Source organism: Belonocnema kinseyi, chromosome 6, assembly GCF_010883055.1.
Source record: "Belonocnema kinseyi isolate 2016_QV_RU_SX_M_011 chromosome 6, B_treatae_v1, whole genome shotgun sequence".
NCBI classification, from domain to species: Eukaryota; Metazoa; Arthropoda; class Insecta; order Hymenoptera; family Cynipidae; genus Belonocnema; species Belonocnema kinseyi.
In genome coordinates, this window is record NC_046662.1 from 46695144 (window position 1) to 46710910 (window position 15767).

Genomic DNA, 15767 nt, shown 5'->3' on the forward strand with positions numbered 1-15767 from the left:
TTGGAAAAGGGTAAAACAATCACTGGTGAATATTATGCATCATTATTAGAGCAGCTGAAAGAAGAAATTAAAAAAAAACGACCACATTTGGCGAGAAACAAATTCTCTTTCATCACGACAACGCCCGAGTTCACACATGCTTCGTTTCAATGGCTAAGATTGAAGAACTAAAATTCAAATTTGTCGAACACCCACCGTATTCACCAGATTTAGCCCCCAGTGACTTTTTCTTATTTCCAAACTTGAAAAAATGGCTCGGTGGACAGAGATTTCCAGACAACGAAGACGTCATTGCCTCTGTAAGTGCTTATTTTGTGGAACTTCCGAAAACGCACTTTTCTGAAGGATTAAAAAAACTTGAAAAGCGATTGACCAAGTTTATAGAGCTCCAAGGAGATTATGTTGAAAAATAAAAAAAAATTACCCAAAAAAAATTGTTTTTATACTTCATTCTAAGGACTTATTGAACTACCCTCGTAACAATGACGATCGAAAATCCTAAATCGCTAATTCCGATTTTTAAAGATGTTTGTATCGCGGTCTTCATATGATTTTAGAAATGAATAACCCCTCTCGTTTCTAATTTTTAAAAATTCCATAAAGAAATAAGAAAATTGTTTAATAGTGGCACACCAGTGAACCAAGAATTACATATTCAGTAGTAAAATCCAATTTAGTCAGACAGGCCCTCACTTCTGTTTTATGAGATCAAAAATTCGCATCTTACCCCGGAAGAAGGAAACTGGTTAAGGTTAAATTAAATTCAAGTTATCTGAAGCTTTGAAGTATCCTCAAACTGATATTGCATCTACTTTAAAATTGTTTTATAAGGTGAAAAATATATTTTAAGTCGTGCCTCAAATTTCAGAACAAAATTCCAAACCTTTTCATCTAACTGCTGTTTTATAGAAAAATAGAATTCCTAATTCCTGTTTTATATTAGATCAGAATTTCCTATCATTGAAAATTTTTAATTCTGATTTGAAAAAAGTATTCAGAACGGAATTGAAAAACTGATCAATGAAACAGCAGGATTGCAGTTTCAGTAGTAAACGCCGCACCAGTCAAACATGTCCTAATACCTATTTTATCCTATCTAAATAAGTTGTGTGTCGTTTATTGAAATATCGAAATCATTATTGTTAAAATCTTAAAGGCTTTATGTTAATTAATGTTAAAAATATTATACATGTCTAATTTTAGTGATTTTTGCTGGAAATTAGTATTTTAAATAGACTTTTAGTATAAAATCATAAAGTGTTGAAGAATACTTAAAATTTCTTAAAATTTTAAGTGATGTTAGATTTTTTTGCAACTAAAATTATTATTTTTGAACAAAAATCATAAAATTTCCCAATTTCAACTGTTTTAAGTTATGCTAGTGTTTTACTTCAGAAATTGTTTTGTTTCTAAGAAATTACTAAATTAAAAAATATATAAATTTAAAAAAAATTGTGTCTTTCGGCTTCATTATCACTTTTAACCGGAATTTGCAATCTTCTATTGAAAATATTTATAGTTGAAAACCTTATGATTGTTTAACAATTTTAGATAATGTTAGCACATTATATTAAAAATTAATATTTTCAAATAAGGAACATTATATTTCGAACAAGATTTGCAATTTTTGTACAAATCATTTTCTAATAATAATCATCATCGAGATTCTCAATTATGAACAATTTTATGTTATTTTAGCGTTTTAATCCGGTAATCGGCCATTTCAATTAATATAATTGGATTTCAAAGATTAGAATTTGTTGAAACATTTTAGGTTATGATCGCTTTTTAAAGGAAATAGGCATTAATTTCAAAGAAAAGTTACAATTTTGTAACAACTTTCATTCTATTAATATTTTTTCACCGGAAATCCATTATTATAAAGAAAAAACATTAGTTTTGAAAACCGATTTAGAATCTTTAACCATTTTTATCTATGTTATATTATGTTAGTGTTTTTCGTTTAAAATTTATTTCTAAAAATCATTAGATATAAAAAATAATTACAATATCTTAACAATAATAGAGCCTGCTTGCGTTTTTCACGAGAAATATTAGTTAAAACAAAAATAATTTTAGTTAAAAAGTATCTATAATTTTAAATAACCTTACTTTATGTTAGTGTTTTCTGACGTTAAGACATAAGTTTTTATTATTTAAAAAATATTGCCTTTACTTTTTTTTCTATTATTTTAGATAATAGATATTATAAAATGCAAAATTTTAGCGTTAATATTAATTTTATAATTTTATTCAATAATTTGCAGGTAAAAAAATCGAGCGCATAGCCAGTAATATCTTTAATTCAATTATTAATTTAAATAAACGTACAAAATGATTTATAATTCAAATTTTTAAATTTAATTTGCAAAAATATATTCAAAAGAACGAAATTTCTAGACGCCAAAAGATATCCTTTTTAATCAAAGGTATTCGAAGAGGGTAGAAAAATATGAAACAAAGAGATCAAGGAATATATTTTTAGATTACCGGGGATTTACGATTATGATCAAACTGAAAATATTTCAAAATATAGGAAAAATTATTATTTTAATGACTTTTTTATTTAAAATACAAATTTTAAAAATATCCTCTCATTTTACAATGTCAGAAATTAATATGGAGCATTAGCAGACATTTTTATAATTTTTTAGTTTTAACCTAAAATACCAATACAGCCTAACTAGGAAAAAAAATGTTGGAACCAACTTTGCACTGATTTCTAATATCCTCAACTCTAAAATATTAAGCTCTGCTTTTGTACTTTTTAACTTATAATTTCCCAACGCAGTTACGTAAAATTTAAAAAAAATAATAAATTTTACCTTGATATACTGAAATTTACTAGGATCATTTTAGAAAAAATGTATTATTTGAAATTACTTCCTAAAAACACTTTTAAAATTGAAAATTCTTTGTAACTTTTGACAAATTTATTCTTCCTTGTAAATTTGTGGAAAACAGCTTTGTCTTTTTGGGTTCTGTAATCCCAAGCGGAAGCGCTTATAGTTTTGATCCTTCCTCCATCCTTTGTACTTTTTTCTAAGTGGGGGAAGTGAGTAGAAATTATGGGAGGGAAATTAGCGAAATAAGGGGAAGTAAGGATTAATGATTGCAGAGGAAGAAGAAGTGGAATAAAATAAAAAGAAGTAAGGGTGAGTTAAATGAGGGAGGGAAATAGTAGAAAGTAGTAAGAATGAGGGGAGGGACGTAAGGGAACTGAAGGAAGCGAAAGTAAGGAGAGTGAGGAAATTTAAAGTTAGGTTAAGTAAGAGAAAATGAGTAGAGGAGGAGTGAGGGTGAATGGGAGTAAGACAGTAAGAAAAAGGAGAAAATAATTTGAGAAATAAAAAAGTTGAAGGGAAATAATGAAATTTAAATTATTTACAGAAGGGAAAAGAAGGAGATGGGGAGAATAAGGGAATAAGGTTCAAGGGGAAAAAAGGAAATAAGAGGAAATATGGGAAGGGTAATAAGATGAAGTAGGAACAATTAGGGGGTAAGGTACGAGATATTAGGAAAATGATTGGAGAAGTAGGGGATGTGAAGGGTAGTGAAGGTGTTAAAGATTAGGAAATAAGGGGAAATGTGGGCTGAAAAAGTAGAAGAAATGTGGAAGTGGAGTAAGGTGAAATAGGTTCAAAGTGGGGAGGGTTAGTAGAAGCAAAAAGGGTAATGAAAGAATATGAAGTAGAGGAAATGAGAAGAAGGGAAGAAGTTTAAGCTTGGGAATGAGGAAAGAAGAAGTAGAGAAATTTAGAGAAATAAAATGTAAACGTAAGGGAAATAAGAAAAAATAATAGTAGTGTATGTAAGGGAAATGAAGAGAAAGTGAAAATAGAGAAAAAGAGAGGAAATTAAGGTAAGGCTGATGAGGAAAAATGAAGAGTCCAGGAAGTAGGGAAAGTGAGGATGAAATTAGTAGGGGTATTGGAAACATAGTCGGAAGTAGTAAAAATAGTGGTAAATTAGGATAAATTAGGAAAGGGAAGTAAGGAAAGTCAAGGGCAAGAAATATAAGGCTACATACGTTAAAGGGGAGTAGGGGTGATGGGGGAAAATGAAGGGTGTGAAATAATGTCAAGTGGAGAAAAAAGGTGAAGGGAAAGTAGGTGAAATTTAAAAAAACTTAGTGGAGGGAAAGTTGGTGAAGTGAGGGGAAGTAAAAGATAGCAAGTAGCGGAAGTTGTGAGAAATAAGGCGAGTGGAATGATCAAAAGTAGGTGAAATTCGGAAAAGAAGAGAAGCGGAATTGTTAGGAAATAAGGGCTGAAGGAAATTAAAGAAGTGATGAAATTTGAAGCAAGTAAAAATGATGGGAAAAGAAGAGAAAATAAGAGAAGTGAGTGAAAATAAAGATGCATGGTAAAAGAAATACGATGAAATTAATAGTACGAAAGTAGGGAATATTTTGGAATATTAGATTAAATCAGGAACAAGTAGAAGAAGTATGTGAAATTGAGGAGAAGTAGTGGAAATGGTTCGAAATGAAAATGATTAGGAGAGGGTAAGTGAAGGATGGGAAAGGAATGTAGGCTATAAGAAATATGCTGAAAAAACGAAAATAATAATAATTAGAGAATTTATAATTAATTTGTTGCAGAAAGTGGGATGTGATCTTAAAATAGGAAGCAACAAAAAGACTGACGCGTGTGGTGTTTGTGGTGGGAATGGCTCAAGCTGTCACGGAAGATACAGTTGGGTCCTTGAACCGGCTTCGGCCTGTACTGAACTTTGCGGCGGAGGTAAGATTTTCTTAAAGCCCTATATTAAATCTTTTTTCTAATCAAAACTTTATTATTTTGCCTCTAGAAGATAAATTTATTGCAGTCACTTTCTTAGTGATTTTGTTGTTGCTTTTTTTTAATAGTTTGGGAAGAAAAGATTTTTAAATATTAACAATAGGATCCTTACTTTTTTGGTTTTCCATGTTCTAAATTTTCCGTTGTAACTGAACTCTAAGATGATTTAAAATTCTTTAATAAAAATTTTATAATTTAATAAAAATCTGCGTATGAAAAAATAAATTAATTTAATTTCTGACTTGATTACAGGGTATAAAATAGCCACAGCAATATGCAAAACAGTAGGTCCTGATGAGACTGTGACTGATGACTCAAACTGTGATCAAAACATTAAACCAGAGAAAGTCTTGGTTCCTTGCAATACTCATTCATGCACAACAAAGTAAGTAAATAATATTAAAAATATTTTTTTTTAACTTTCACTATATAAACTATTTCCCTTTTCCCCCTTTTCAATGATTTTCTCTTTCTTTTTTATTTCAATGTTAATCTCTTTTGGTAAATATTTTACTTTTATGATTTTGTTTCAGACATTATGCCTCACGGCTAAAAATTTAAATATATCAAATTAAATTTTTTTAATTTACATTATATTTATGTATACTTTCATTTATACTCTTTTGGTAGAAAATCCTAATATTGTGTTAAAAAATCGTCTTTTTGAATGAAAATTCAATTTATTTGAGAAATTCATATTTTTTGGTGGAAAATTCAACTGCTTGGTTGAAAGCTGAACTGTTCTGTGAAAAATTAATTTATTTTTACAAAAATCAATATTTTAGTCGATAATTTATCTCTGACTAACAGTTTTAAATAATTTTCTTGGTTAAACGTTTATTTTTTTTTGTTTGAAAATTTAACTTTAAATATTTAGTCAAAGGATTAATACCCATTTGTCGATTGTAGAAATTAATAATTTGTTGTTAATTTCTTTGTTAAATAATTGATGTAACGATTTTATTTTTGGTTGAAAATTGATGTATTTTAATTAAAAAGTTGGTTAAAGATTCTTTTTTTTTAAGTTATACTATTTTTTAAAGAATTCTTTTTTTTTTGAAAAAATGTTCTAAACTAAAAATGTAACTATTCCATATTTGGTTTAAAACTTTTTTTTTAATCAAAAATTATACTTTTTGTTTGATTGAAATTTTATTTTTTTTAAATTATACTTTTTGTTCTTAAATTTTTTTTTGCTTGAAAAATTTTTTTTTGGTAAAATATTCATATCTTTATTTAAAGGACATTGTTAAAAAATGATATTTTTCATAGGAAATTTATCTTGGCCATTGAAAATTTAATTTTTTTTAATTTGTTCTATTAGTAGAATTCAACTGCTTTTTTATTTGAAATAAAATCTGGTTCCTGAAAAATTTTATCATTTGGGTGAAATCTGAACTATTTTTTTTTTTAAATAATTTTCTTGGTTAAAGATTCACTTTGTTGTTTGAAAATTTACCTATTTTTTTAAAAACTTGTTTTTTTGTAGTTGCAAAAAATATTTTATCTGTCAATAATTAATTATAATGTCTAGCATCTGTAGAACTTGTCCAATTTTCAAGTAAAGTGAGGCAATTACTTAATTGATTAATGGCAATAGAATTAATTGTTTCAGCAATTTTTGATAATTTTGCTTACTATTCTCTTTACTTAATGTTAGAAAGTTGTGGTTTTGTCTAAAATTTCCAAGTGTTTGTCAACTTTTTATTTGGAATGAGTTAAAAATTAGTTCAATTTTTCAAACATAATTATATGAAGAAATCATTATTGTTTATAACTATCTTTTTCTTAAATTATGCTAAATAGTTGGGGGTTCTTCTGAAATTTTTATACTTTACCCACGTAATACTTAGTGAAGTAATAAATAATGCAATTTAAATAACATAGTTCCTTAAAAAAATAATCAATAATTTTAAAAAAAGAAATAGATTATTTAAAACATCAGTCTCTGTAATTTAAATTTTAATATTATTTTTTTATATCTAAAAAACCAAAGCAAAGTTAAACATTTCGGAAAACCTGCATGTTTTTAGATTTTATCTCAGAGAACATATTTATAAACAATGATAAGTTGTATAAACAACTATTTATGCTAACTTGCATTAATTATTCTCTTACTAAGTGAAAAGTGGACAAAAAGTGACAAATTTAATTAAAATCCCTTATTATCTGGCATTAACATAGATTTAGACCCTTATAAACATTAATAATCTGTTTTAATAATTACTTTTGCTATATTTAAATAATTATTAAGTCATTTTGGGTAAAAAATAAACAAATAGTTAAAAATAAAAAAACAGCACAACTTTCTACCATGAAGCAAAAAGATTATTAAAAATAATATAAGATTGTTAAAAAAAATTCTTTTTGGCAAATTTAGTTACATATTCGTTTACTCTGATTGAAAAGTGTACAAAAAATAAAAATTTTTTTTTGCAGCTATCTAGTATTTTAATATAAAAAGATATTTATGAACAATAAGAATTCGTTTAAACAAATATTTATGCTCTATTGAATTTGATATAAACTCACTTTAAGTGAAAAGTAGACAAAAAGTTGAAATTTTCAGGAAAAGCTGCAATTTCTAGCATTATTTAAAGGGAATTTTATTAACAATAATGAGAAATTAATCAAGCAATTATAATTGTTAACATTGATTACCTTTTATTTCGCTTTAACTGAAAATTTGTCAAAAAGTGGAAACATTTTTAAGAAACCGGGACTTTCTATCTCTATTCTAAGAGAAACTTGCGAAAAACAAGAACAAATTGTTTAAAAAATTTATGAAAACATCGAATTATACGTACCAAGTAGTATTTCATGGTAAACCTGTGGTCTAACCGAAAAAAAATACAAATTTGTTATAAACTTTTGTTATAAAAATGCATTTGAAATAAAATAAAAAATTAACTTTTTGGAACAAACGGTATGAGCTACAATAACATTTTATTTAATAAGATGTTTTGCCTAAATTATATCTACAAGATTTTTTAAACCATTTTAATCTAGGATTTTGGGTTCAAATCGTAAAAAATAACATTGAAAATAAAGAAATTAAATTTATGGAAAAACTACACAAGTTGAAATAAAATGTATGACAACAAAATTGTTTTTTCATAGTATGTGGATTTTTTTTTTAATATAAAAACAAGACAATGAAAATACGTTTCTTTCAACACACATTGCACATTATTAATTCTAATAATATAAATTCATTGAAATTAATTATGTTTGTCGGGTTGCCTGAGAATAAAAATTAGTGAAAAATAAGGAACAAATATTAAAGTTATCGTGAAAAATAAAATTGGTACTTTATTTTGTAATATCCAAATAAACAATCCTAGGCCGAGTTACAGAAATAAATGTAATATAAATTAAAAATAATAGTGTTGCATAATGTAGAAAAATTCCTATTTTGGATAAAATCTAGTTCGAAGCACGACATACTTCATGAGAATGTGTTCGTTAAATCCAAAAGAGCTTTAACGAAAAACAATTGACAATCACAAAATGACAGTTCTTGATTCTTTGACCTTTAATTTTAAAAATTATGCGCACAAGTACACTATAACACGAGCGAGAAATACTTTGAAAAAATGCTGTCAAGTAAAGGTGGATTATGCCATATTATGAGCCGGAAGAGCTTTAACAAAAGAGAATTCACAATCACCCACTTACAATTTTTTATGCACATTAAAATTCGAAAATAAAGATTTCCCATGCATTTTTGGACCATCTTACCATCCTCATTTACATTGCCGGTTAAAGATTAGTTTGATTTGAATTTTCTAATCTTTTTTATATTAAAGAGTATACAGAAGAGAAGCTATTTTTTAATCAAAAGCTTTTTATTCATCAAGACAAGCTCCTAAAGGTTATTCTTCTACCCAGTAGACGTTTCTTAATAATAAATTTGGTTTTCTCTCAATACATATTAGCAGTATCAAATTTCAGGGATGTTGTTTGATCCTCAGGCAGGCAGTTTCGTGGGTGTCCAGACAGATTATATCGATCGCTCGGTTGTCATTTATTTTTACCTGTGTAACATCATGTGCAAGAAAAACCACTTTTTCTCAGCTTCGCTTCCACGAGAACACTTGTCTGTCGGGAACGCACGTTCTCGTAAAAAAAAAGAAAAAAGAGAGAGAGGCGAATTTCAAAGAAAGTCGTGCAGCTGGAAAGCCATAGCCATCACGAGAGTAAAGGTTCTTATCGTACCCAGATGATCAGGAAAAAAAATTGTTTTTCTTTACTCACGAGGCTCCATTTAGATCAAAGAGTTGTTAGAGCCAAAATCAAGGTTTACTTTTTCTCCGCCCCTTTGACGCTCTTTTTCGTTTTTTACTTTGTCAGTGCTTTTTGAAAAGAAGAGACAGTTTTGACGTGCAAAAATTAGTTCCCATAATTATAAAAAAATGGTACTGGTTTTGTTTATTTAAAAATTAGTAGTACACGAACGCACGCGATGTGCAGTTTCCCATTCCTGGATTTTTATTTCCTGATATTAAAAACATGAATAATTTTTTATTTTGTTATAATAAATGAAATAATATCAAAGTACTTACAATTAATTACTGAAAGCTCTCAGAAGTTTTAATAAACTTTCAGGAATTTTAAGCGATTTTTAAGAGTTTAAGGGAGTCAAAGGTTTTCAAAAGATTCAAAAGATTTAAGGGCATTTTAAAAGATTTTAAGGAATTTTTCAATAGATTGCAAAGATTTAAGAATACTTAAAAGTATCCTTAGGAATTTTCAATAAATTCTAAATTCTGAAAGCATTTAAAACGTATTTAAAGATTTAAGGATATTTTTAAAAATTCTAAAGAATTTTAAATAGATTTCAAGAATTTTAAGAGATTAAACGATATTACAGATTTTAGGGAACTTTAAAACATTTTAAGGAATTTTCAAAAGATTCCTAGAATCTGAAGATATTTTAAAAGACTAAAGATTCAAAAGCACTTTTAGACTTTAGAGATTTAAGGGTATTTAAAGAAATTTGAACAATTTTAAATATCTTTTAGAATTTTAAGGTTATTCAAAAGATTTAAGGGAAATTTAAAATATCCTAAGCAATTTTCAATAAATTCTAAGTTCTGAAATGATTCCAAAAGACTTTAAAGATTTAAGGGTATTTCGAAAAATCGCAAGGAATTTTAAATAGATTTCAAGAATTTTAAGGGATTAAACGACTTTAAAGATTTAAGGGAACTTTAATATATTCTAAGGAATTCTCAATAGATTCCTAGAATCTGAAGGCATTTAAAAAAATTTTAGTGAATTACAAAAAATTGTAAGGAATTTTTGATAGATTTCAAGAATTTTAAGCGATTTCAAAATATTTTAAAGATTTAAGGGCACTTTAAAATATTTTAATGAATTTAGAATATATTCTGAGACTTTGAAAGGATTTTAAAAGACTTTAAAGATGTAAGAGCTTTTTCAATGATTTCAAGAAATTTTTAATAGATTTTAAGAATTTTAAGGGTTTTCAACAGATTTAAAAGATTTAAGGATACTTTAAAATACTATAAGAAATTTTACATAGATTATAAAGATTTGGAGGCATTTTAAAAGAATTTAAAGATATAGCGAATTAAAAATTTTTTGAAGTAATTTTAAATATATTTTATTAATTAAAAAAGAATTTCATAAGATTTTAAAGATTTAAAGAAATTAGAAAAAAATATAATGAATTTTTGATAGATTTTGAGAATCTTAAGGGATTTAAAAAGATTATAAGGATTTAGGGGAACTTTGAAATATTGTAAGAAGTTTTTAAAAGATTTTAGGAATTTAAAGGGATTTTAAAAAACTTTAAAGATTTAAGGGCATTTTAAAAGATTTTAAGGAATTTTTCAATAGATTTTGAAATATTTAAGGATATTTTAAGGATCCCAAAAAATGTGTAATGGCATCAAAAAGTTTTCAGATATTTCAAAAGATTTTTATTTATTTAATTAAATTAAATTTACCCCTTTTACTTGCTATTTCAACTATTTGGTTAAAACTTCACCTTTTTCAGTTAGAAATTAATCTGTTCTGTTAAAAAAGGACCTATTTGTTTAAAAATTAAACTATTTTGCTGAAAATCAGTTTTTCTGGTTAAAAATTCACTTTCTATACCTGAAAATTTAACTGTTTCACTTTTTTTTTAAATAATTGATGTCTTAAATTGGAAATTGATTTTTTCTAATTGTAAATTCATGACCAGTATAATAAAATTGTTATAAAAAAATAAGTAACTTGATCGCACTGAATATCCGTAAACTTGATCCGTATCTTGATTCGTACCGAATTTGAACAATTTATAGACAAAAAGAGTTTTTTAGTTGAATTTATAAAAAGTGATCAATTACTTTTTTTAAATAAATTTTTATAAACAAATATCCATGTCAGGCATTTTTGATGAAATGAAGCAAGTTTTTTTTTATGAAATCGATCATACATTACTTGGAAATAAAACCTTAATTTAATATTTAGTCACCAAATGAAGGTTAATAATTGTTTAAACTACATTAGAACAAAAGCACTATTTTGTTATTTTTGGAGCTACAAACAAATTTTTTAAATTAAATTAACTGTAAATAACTCTATTCTAAATTTTTAAAAAGATTTTCATGACAGTAAACAATTTATTATTGTAAACAAAAAATTTTTAAACAAATTTTTATCATGTTGTGTCACGGAAGTCATAGCCAGTTGTTTAGCAATGATTTTTTCGTGTGAGTCGACAAAATTGGATAATTTTTTAACAAAACTTTATTAACAAATGCATCATTTGGCTAATTTTAATCATCGTTATCGATCCATTGCAAAAAGTTAAAAAATGTGTTATTAACAGTTGTTTACATAAACAAAACAAGTTCAAACGCTCAAAATAGCCAAAAAGTGCATTTGTTAATTAAGTTTGTTTAAACAATTATCAAATATTATCGATTTATAAAAAAAAAATCATTGCTAAATAACTGCGGTTAATTCCTTTAAAAAGGCGGAATTTTATTTACAAATACAGAAAATAATGAAAAGTTTTGTAAACAATTGCTGTTTACAATAAAAAATTGTTTACGGTCATTAAAATTTGTAAGCATATTCAGAAGCTAGTTATTTCATTGCATACCTAATATGGACACTTGTTTACAAAAACTGATTTTAAAATAACAAATTATTTATTAATTTTTATTAATTAAGCTAAAAAACTCTTTTTGTCCATTAATTGTTCAAATTTAGTACGACGACAGTGACGAATCGCCACCGATCCCCACGAAAACATTTTCATTTACTTATTTGTTTATAAAAAATTCAATAATTTTTTTTAAATTTGCATTGATATTGGGCATCACTTTTGCCTAGTTGCTTTCAATTTTCTAGGTATTTTTGATTGAATTAAAACATTTTTTTTAAACCTGTATTCTGAAATTCAATTTTTCCACGGACTTCTTTTTGACTCACTGTGTGCCGGTCGGGTGCTCTCACCACTAAGCTACTAAAGAGATCAAAAGAAGAATCTTTTTTCATAAACACACGCTGTCTTTAAAAAGGTTTTATGATTTTTTACAATTCAATTTTACAAGGAATCTGTATTATTATCGGAGATGGTAACATCCGATCGTTGGAGATATCTTTCGGAAAAAAGATTCTTCTTTCGATCTCTCGAGTAGCTTAGTGGTAAGATCACCCAACACATACTCTGATCGATAGTAATTACCTCTGATAATAATACAGATACCTCTAACTTAATTGTATCATAAATGTAACACCTCGTTTGATATAGCGTGTATTTCTGAAAAAGGATTCTTCTTTCGATCTCGCTAATAGCTTAATGGGAAACTACCCGACGAGCAATCGGAAGTTCTGTGGTTCGATTCCCAGTGGAGCGATGTGAGAAGATCTTTTTTTAGAAAAATTTAATGTTAAAAAAAGATTCCTTGTATTATAAATTAATAATTTTTGAAGTGAATTGAAATACATGAAGCTTATTATAAGTTTCGTAGTCTTATAACTAGTGCGAGATATTGTTAATAGTTAGTGAAATGTAGTTTTGCAGGACGAAGTTGAAACGAACGCAACTAGAAATACTTAGTTCCCTAGGGTCATGGCGACAACGAGCAACTGAATTAAACTAAATTCGAGAGTAAAGCAATTAGTGTGATTTAACGAGAGGAAGCATCGCACTGATTTATTAGTAACGCACTCATTGCTCACAGTACGAACAACATTATCGCATAATTTTCAGTTAGAATTCACCCTCCAATTTCTGCACTTGACAATTAGAAGCTTATGCATACATTTCGATTGCATATAATGTGAAATACCATCAATAGAGGTAATTTCGAAACAGAAAATTTATTCTTTTCTTTTGTTGAAAATTCATTTTTTTAATTGAAAATTTAACTAGCCCAAAATATCGGTTTAGTAACAGTTTCGGGGGGTCATCTTGCACTGACCTTGTTACTGAATCGAGGGAATCAAAAGATAAGCTGTCAGGGTCGCATAAATCGTTTCCAATTGGAATGCATAATATTGCGCAATATACTCGGCTGAGTACTTTGTTAAAAATTAAAGAGATTGGTTGAACATTAACTTTTTTATTAAAATATTATAATCTCGGGTTCAGATCATGCCTCTTTTTGAATTGAAAATTATTTTTCTCAATTGAAAATGTAACTATTTTATCCTTGGTTAGAAATTTAACTTTTTTCATTTGGAAATTCTGGTAAAAAAATAATCTTCTAGGTTGAAAATTCCACTATTTGATGATAAGTGTATATTTTCTCATAAGATTTTCTATTTTTAATAAAATTTTATCTTTTTGTTCTCGTCGTTTAGATCTCGTCTTCCTAAGTAGAATATTAATGTTTTTGATTAAAAATATAACTGCTTTTTTATTAAAAGTGTTTTTTGGGTGTAATGTCAACTAATATATTTTTCAAGTCACTATATTCAAAAAAATTAACTACTTTGTTAGAAACTTTTTTTGTTTGTTTGTTAAAAATCAATTTTTTATTTTACATTGCAGAGGTTTTAGTTGAAAATTTTTCATTTAAATGTTAAAAATTTAACAATTTGGTAGAAATACTGGTATTTTGTTAACAATTCATCTTTCTGGATTTAAAATAAGTATAGTTTTTGTTGAAAATTTAACATTTTAGTTGATAATTGAACTATTTTTTAAAAAATGTTCCAACTGTTTTTCATTCAAAACAAAACAAAATTTTTGTTTGAAATATGAAATATTTTATTTTTCCCTGAAAATTTACATTTTCGGCTTAAAAATTCAACTGTTTTGTCGAAAACTCTTTAACAATTTTTTTTGTTGTTTTTGTTAAAAATTCATTTTTTGAGGTTCAAACATTAATTGATTTATAGAGAAGTGATATTTTTTGCTTGAAAATTTCATACAATTTAGTAGAAAATTTAATTATTTGGTTAAAAATTTAACCATTAAAAAACATTAACTATTTTGTTAGAAACTCTTTTTTTTCTTTCTTTTTTTGTTTGTTAAAAATTAATTGTTTATTTGTAATGAAGAGATTTCAGTTTTGGTTGAAAATTTTTCATTGCAATTTTAAAAATGTAACTATTTTGTAGAAAATGCAGGTATCTTGTTGAAAAATCGTCTGTCTGGGATGAAAATAAATATTTATTGTTGAAAATTGAAGACGTTGGTTGAGGAATCAATTATAATATGAAAAATGTGACTTTTTTAGTTTTATTCAACTGATTTAAACTTTGTTCTTTCAGTCTCTTTAAGTTGTGGATTTAAGTATTTTGTTGACTATTTTTTGGTTAAATGTAGCTGTTTTTTCAAAATGAAAATACTTTTTGCTGAAACATAAAATATTTCATTTTTCAGTTTAACTATTTGGTAAAAAATTATAGATTCAAATGAATTTTTTGTAGTGCGTATTTATCAATTCTTTTTTTGTTAAAAACTGATATTTTTTAGTTGAAAAATTCAACCATTCGTCTGAATATTTTAATCTGGTTGAATTTAGACTTATTTAATGTAAAATTAAATCTTTGCTAGTTTGAATATGAACTATTAAAACTGCTAGAGGTCAAGCTATATCTTCAACATTTTTTTTAATTTATTTTTTCAGGTTGAAAACCCAACTGATTTGTAGAAAAGTGATCTTTTCTGCTTTAGAATTCAATAGGACTTATTAGAAAATCAAACTATTTAGTAAAAATTTAACTATATAAAAAATTAATTATTTTGTTTGTCTGGGTTCAAAATAAATATTTCGTCTTAAAAAATTTAACATTTTGGTTAAGAATTGAACTATTTTATTAAAAATGTGTCTTTTTTAGTTGAATTCAACTAATTTAAACTTTTTTATTTCAGTCGGTTTGATATTTTAAAATAAAAATATTTTTTGTTGAAATATTAAACATTTGATTTTTCACTTTAAATTTACGTTTTCAAGTTGAAAATTCAACGTTTTGTTGAAAACTCGCCTTATTAGCTGTAAAATTCAACAATTTTGTAGAAAATTCAAAATTCCATTTTTTGTTAAAAACTGATACTTTTAAGTTTCAAAATTAAACTATTTATTAAAAAATCTATGTAATTTATTAAAAATTCGTGTTTTTCAGTAGAAAGTGAAAGCAATCCTATCCAATTCTTTTTAATCTCAGGTAACCCAGAGTAATTACTTATATAGAGGTAATCCATCTAATCCTTAGTAATTTGCCTCTGCTGGACCGAATTTTCAGGAATTGCTTTCCCCTCGAATTTTGAAAATGGATTCCACTAAATTGGTCTGGAGGATTTGAATTATTCAAAGGCATATAAGCGGATTTGAAATATGGTCAGGAGTAGACTGTGAATCACATGGTAAACAAGGAGTAGGTCTGATAGCACCGGTTGATAGTGATCCTAGAGAAGTAAAAGACGCCTTCTGGGACACTTTAAATGACACAATAAACATCTGCGAACATGGAGAAAGAATAATTCTACTA

The 15767-nt window shown here is 26.5% G+C and overlaps 1 protein-coding gene across 1 annotated transcript in view; it reads left to right on the forward strand.

Moving 5' to 3' along the window:
• Positions 1–15767, forward strand: part of LOC117175369 (protein madd-4) — a 191255-nt gene that overhangs the window by 86184 nt on the left and 89304 nt on the right. The window contains exons 5-6 of the mRNA XM_033365077.1: positions 4604–4745; positions 5055–5187. Coding sequence (XP_033220968.1) covers positions 4604–4745; positions 5055–5187 — 275 coding nt within the window. The remainder of the gene's footprint in view (positions 1–4603; positions 4746–5054; positions 5188–15767) is intronic.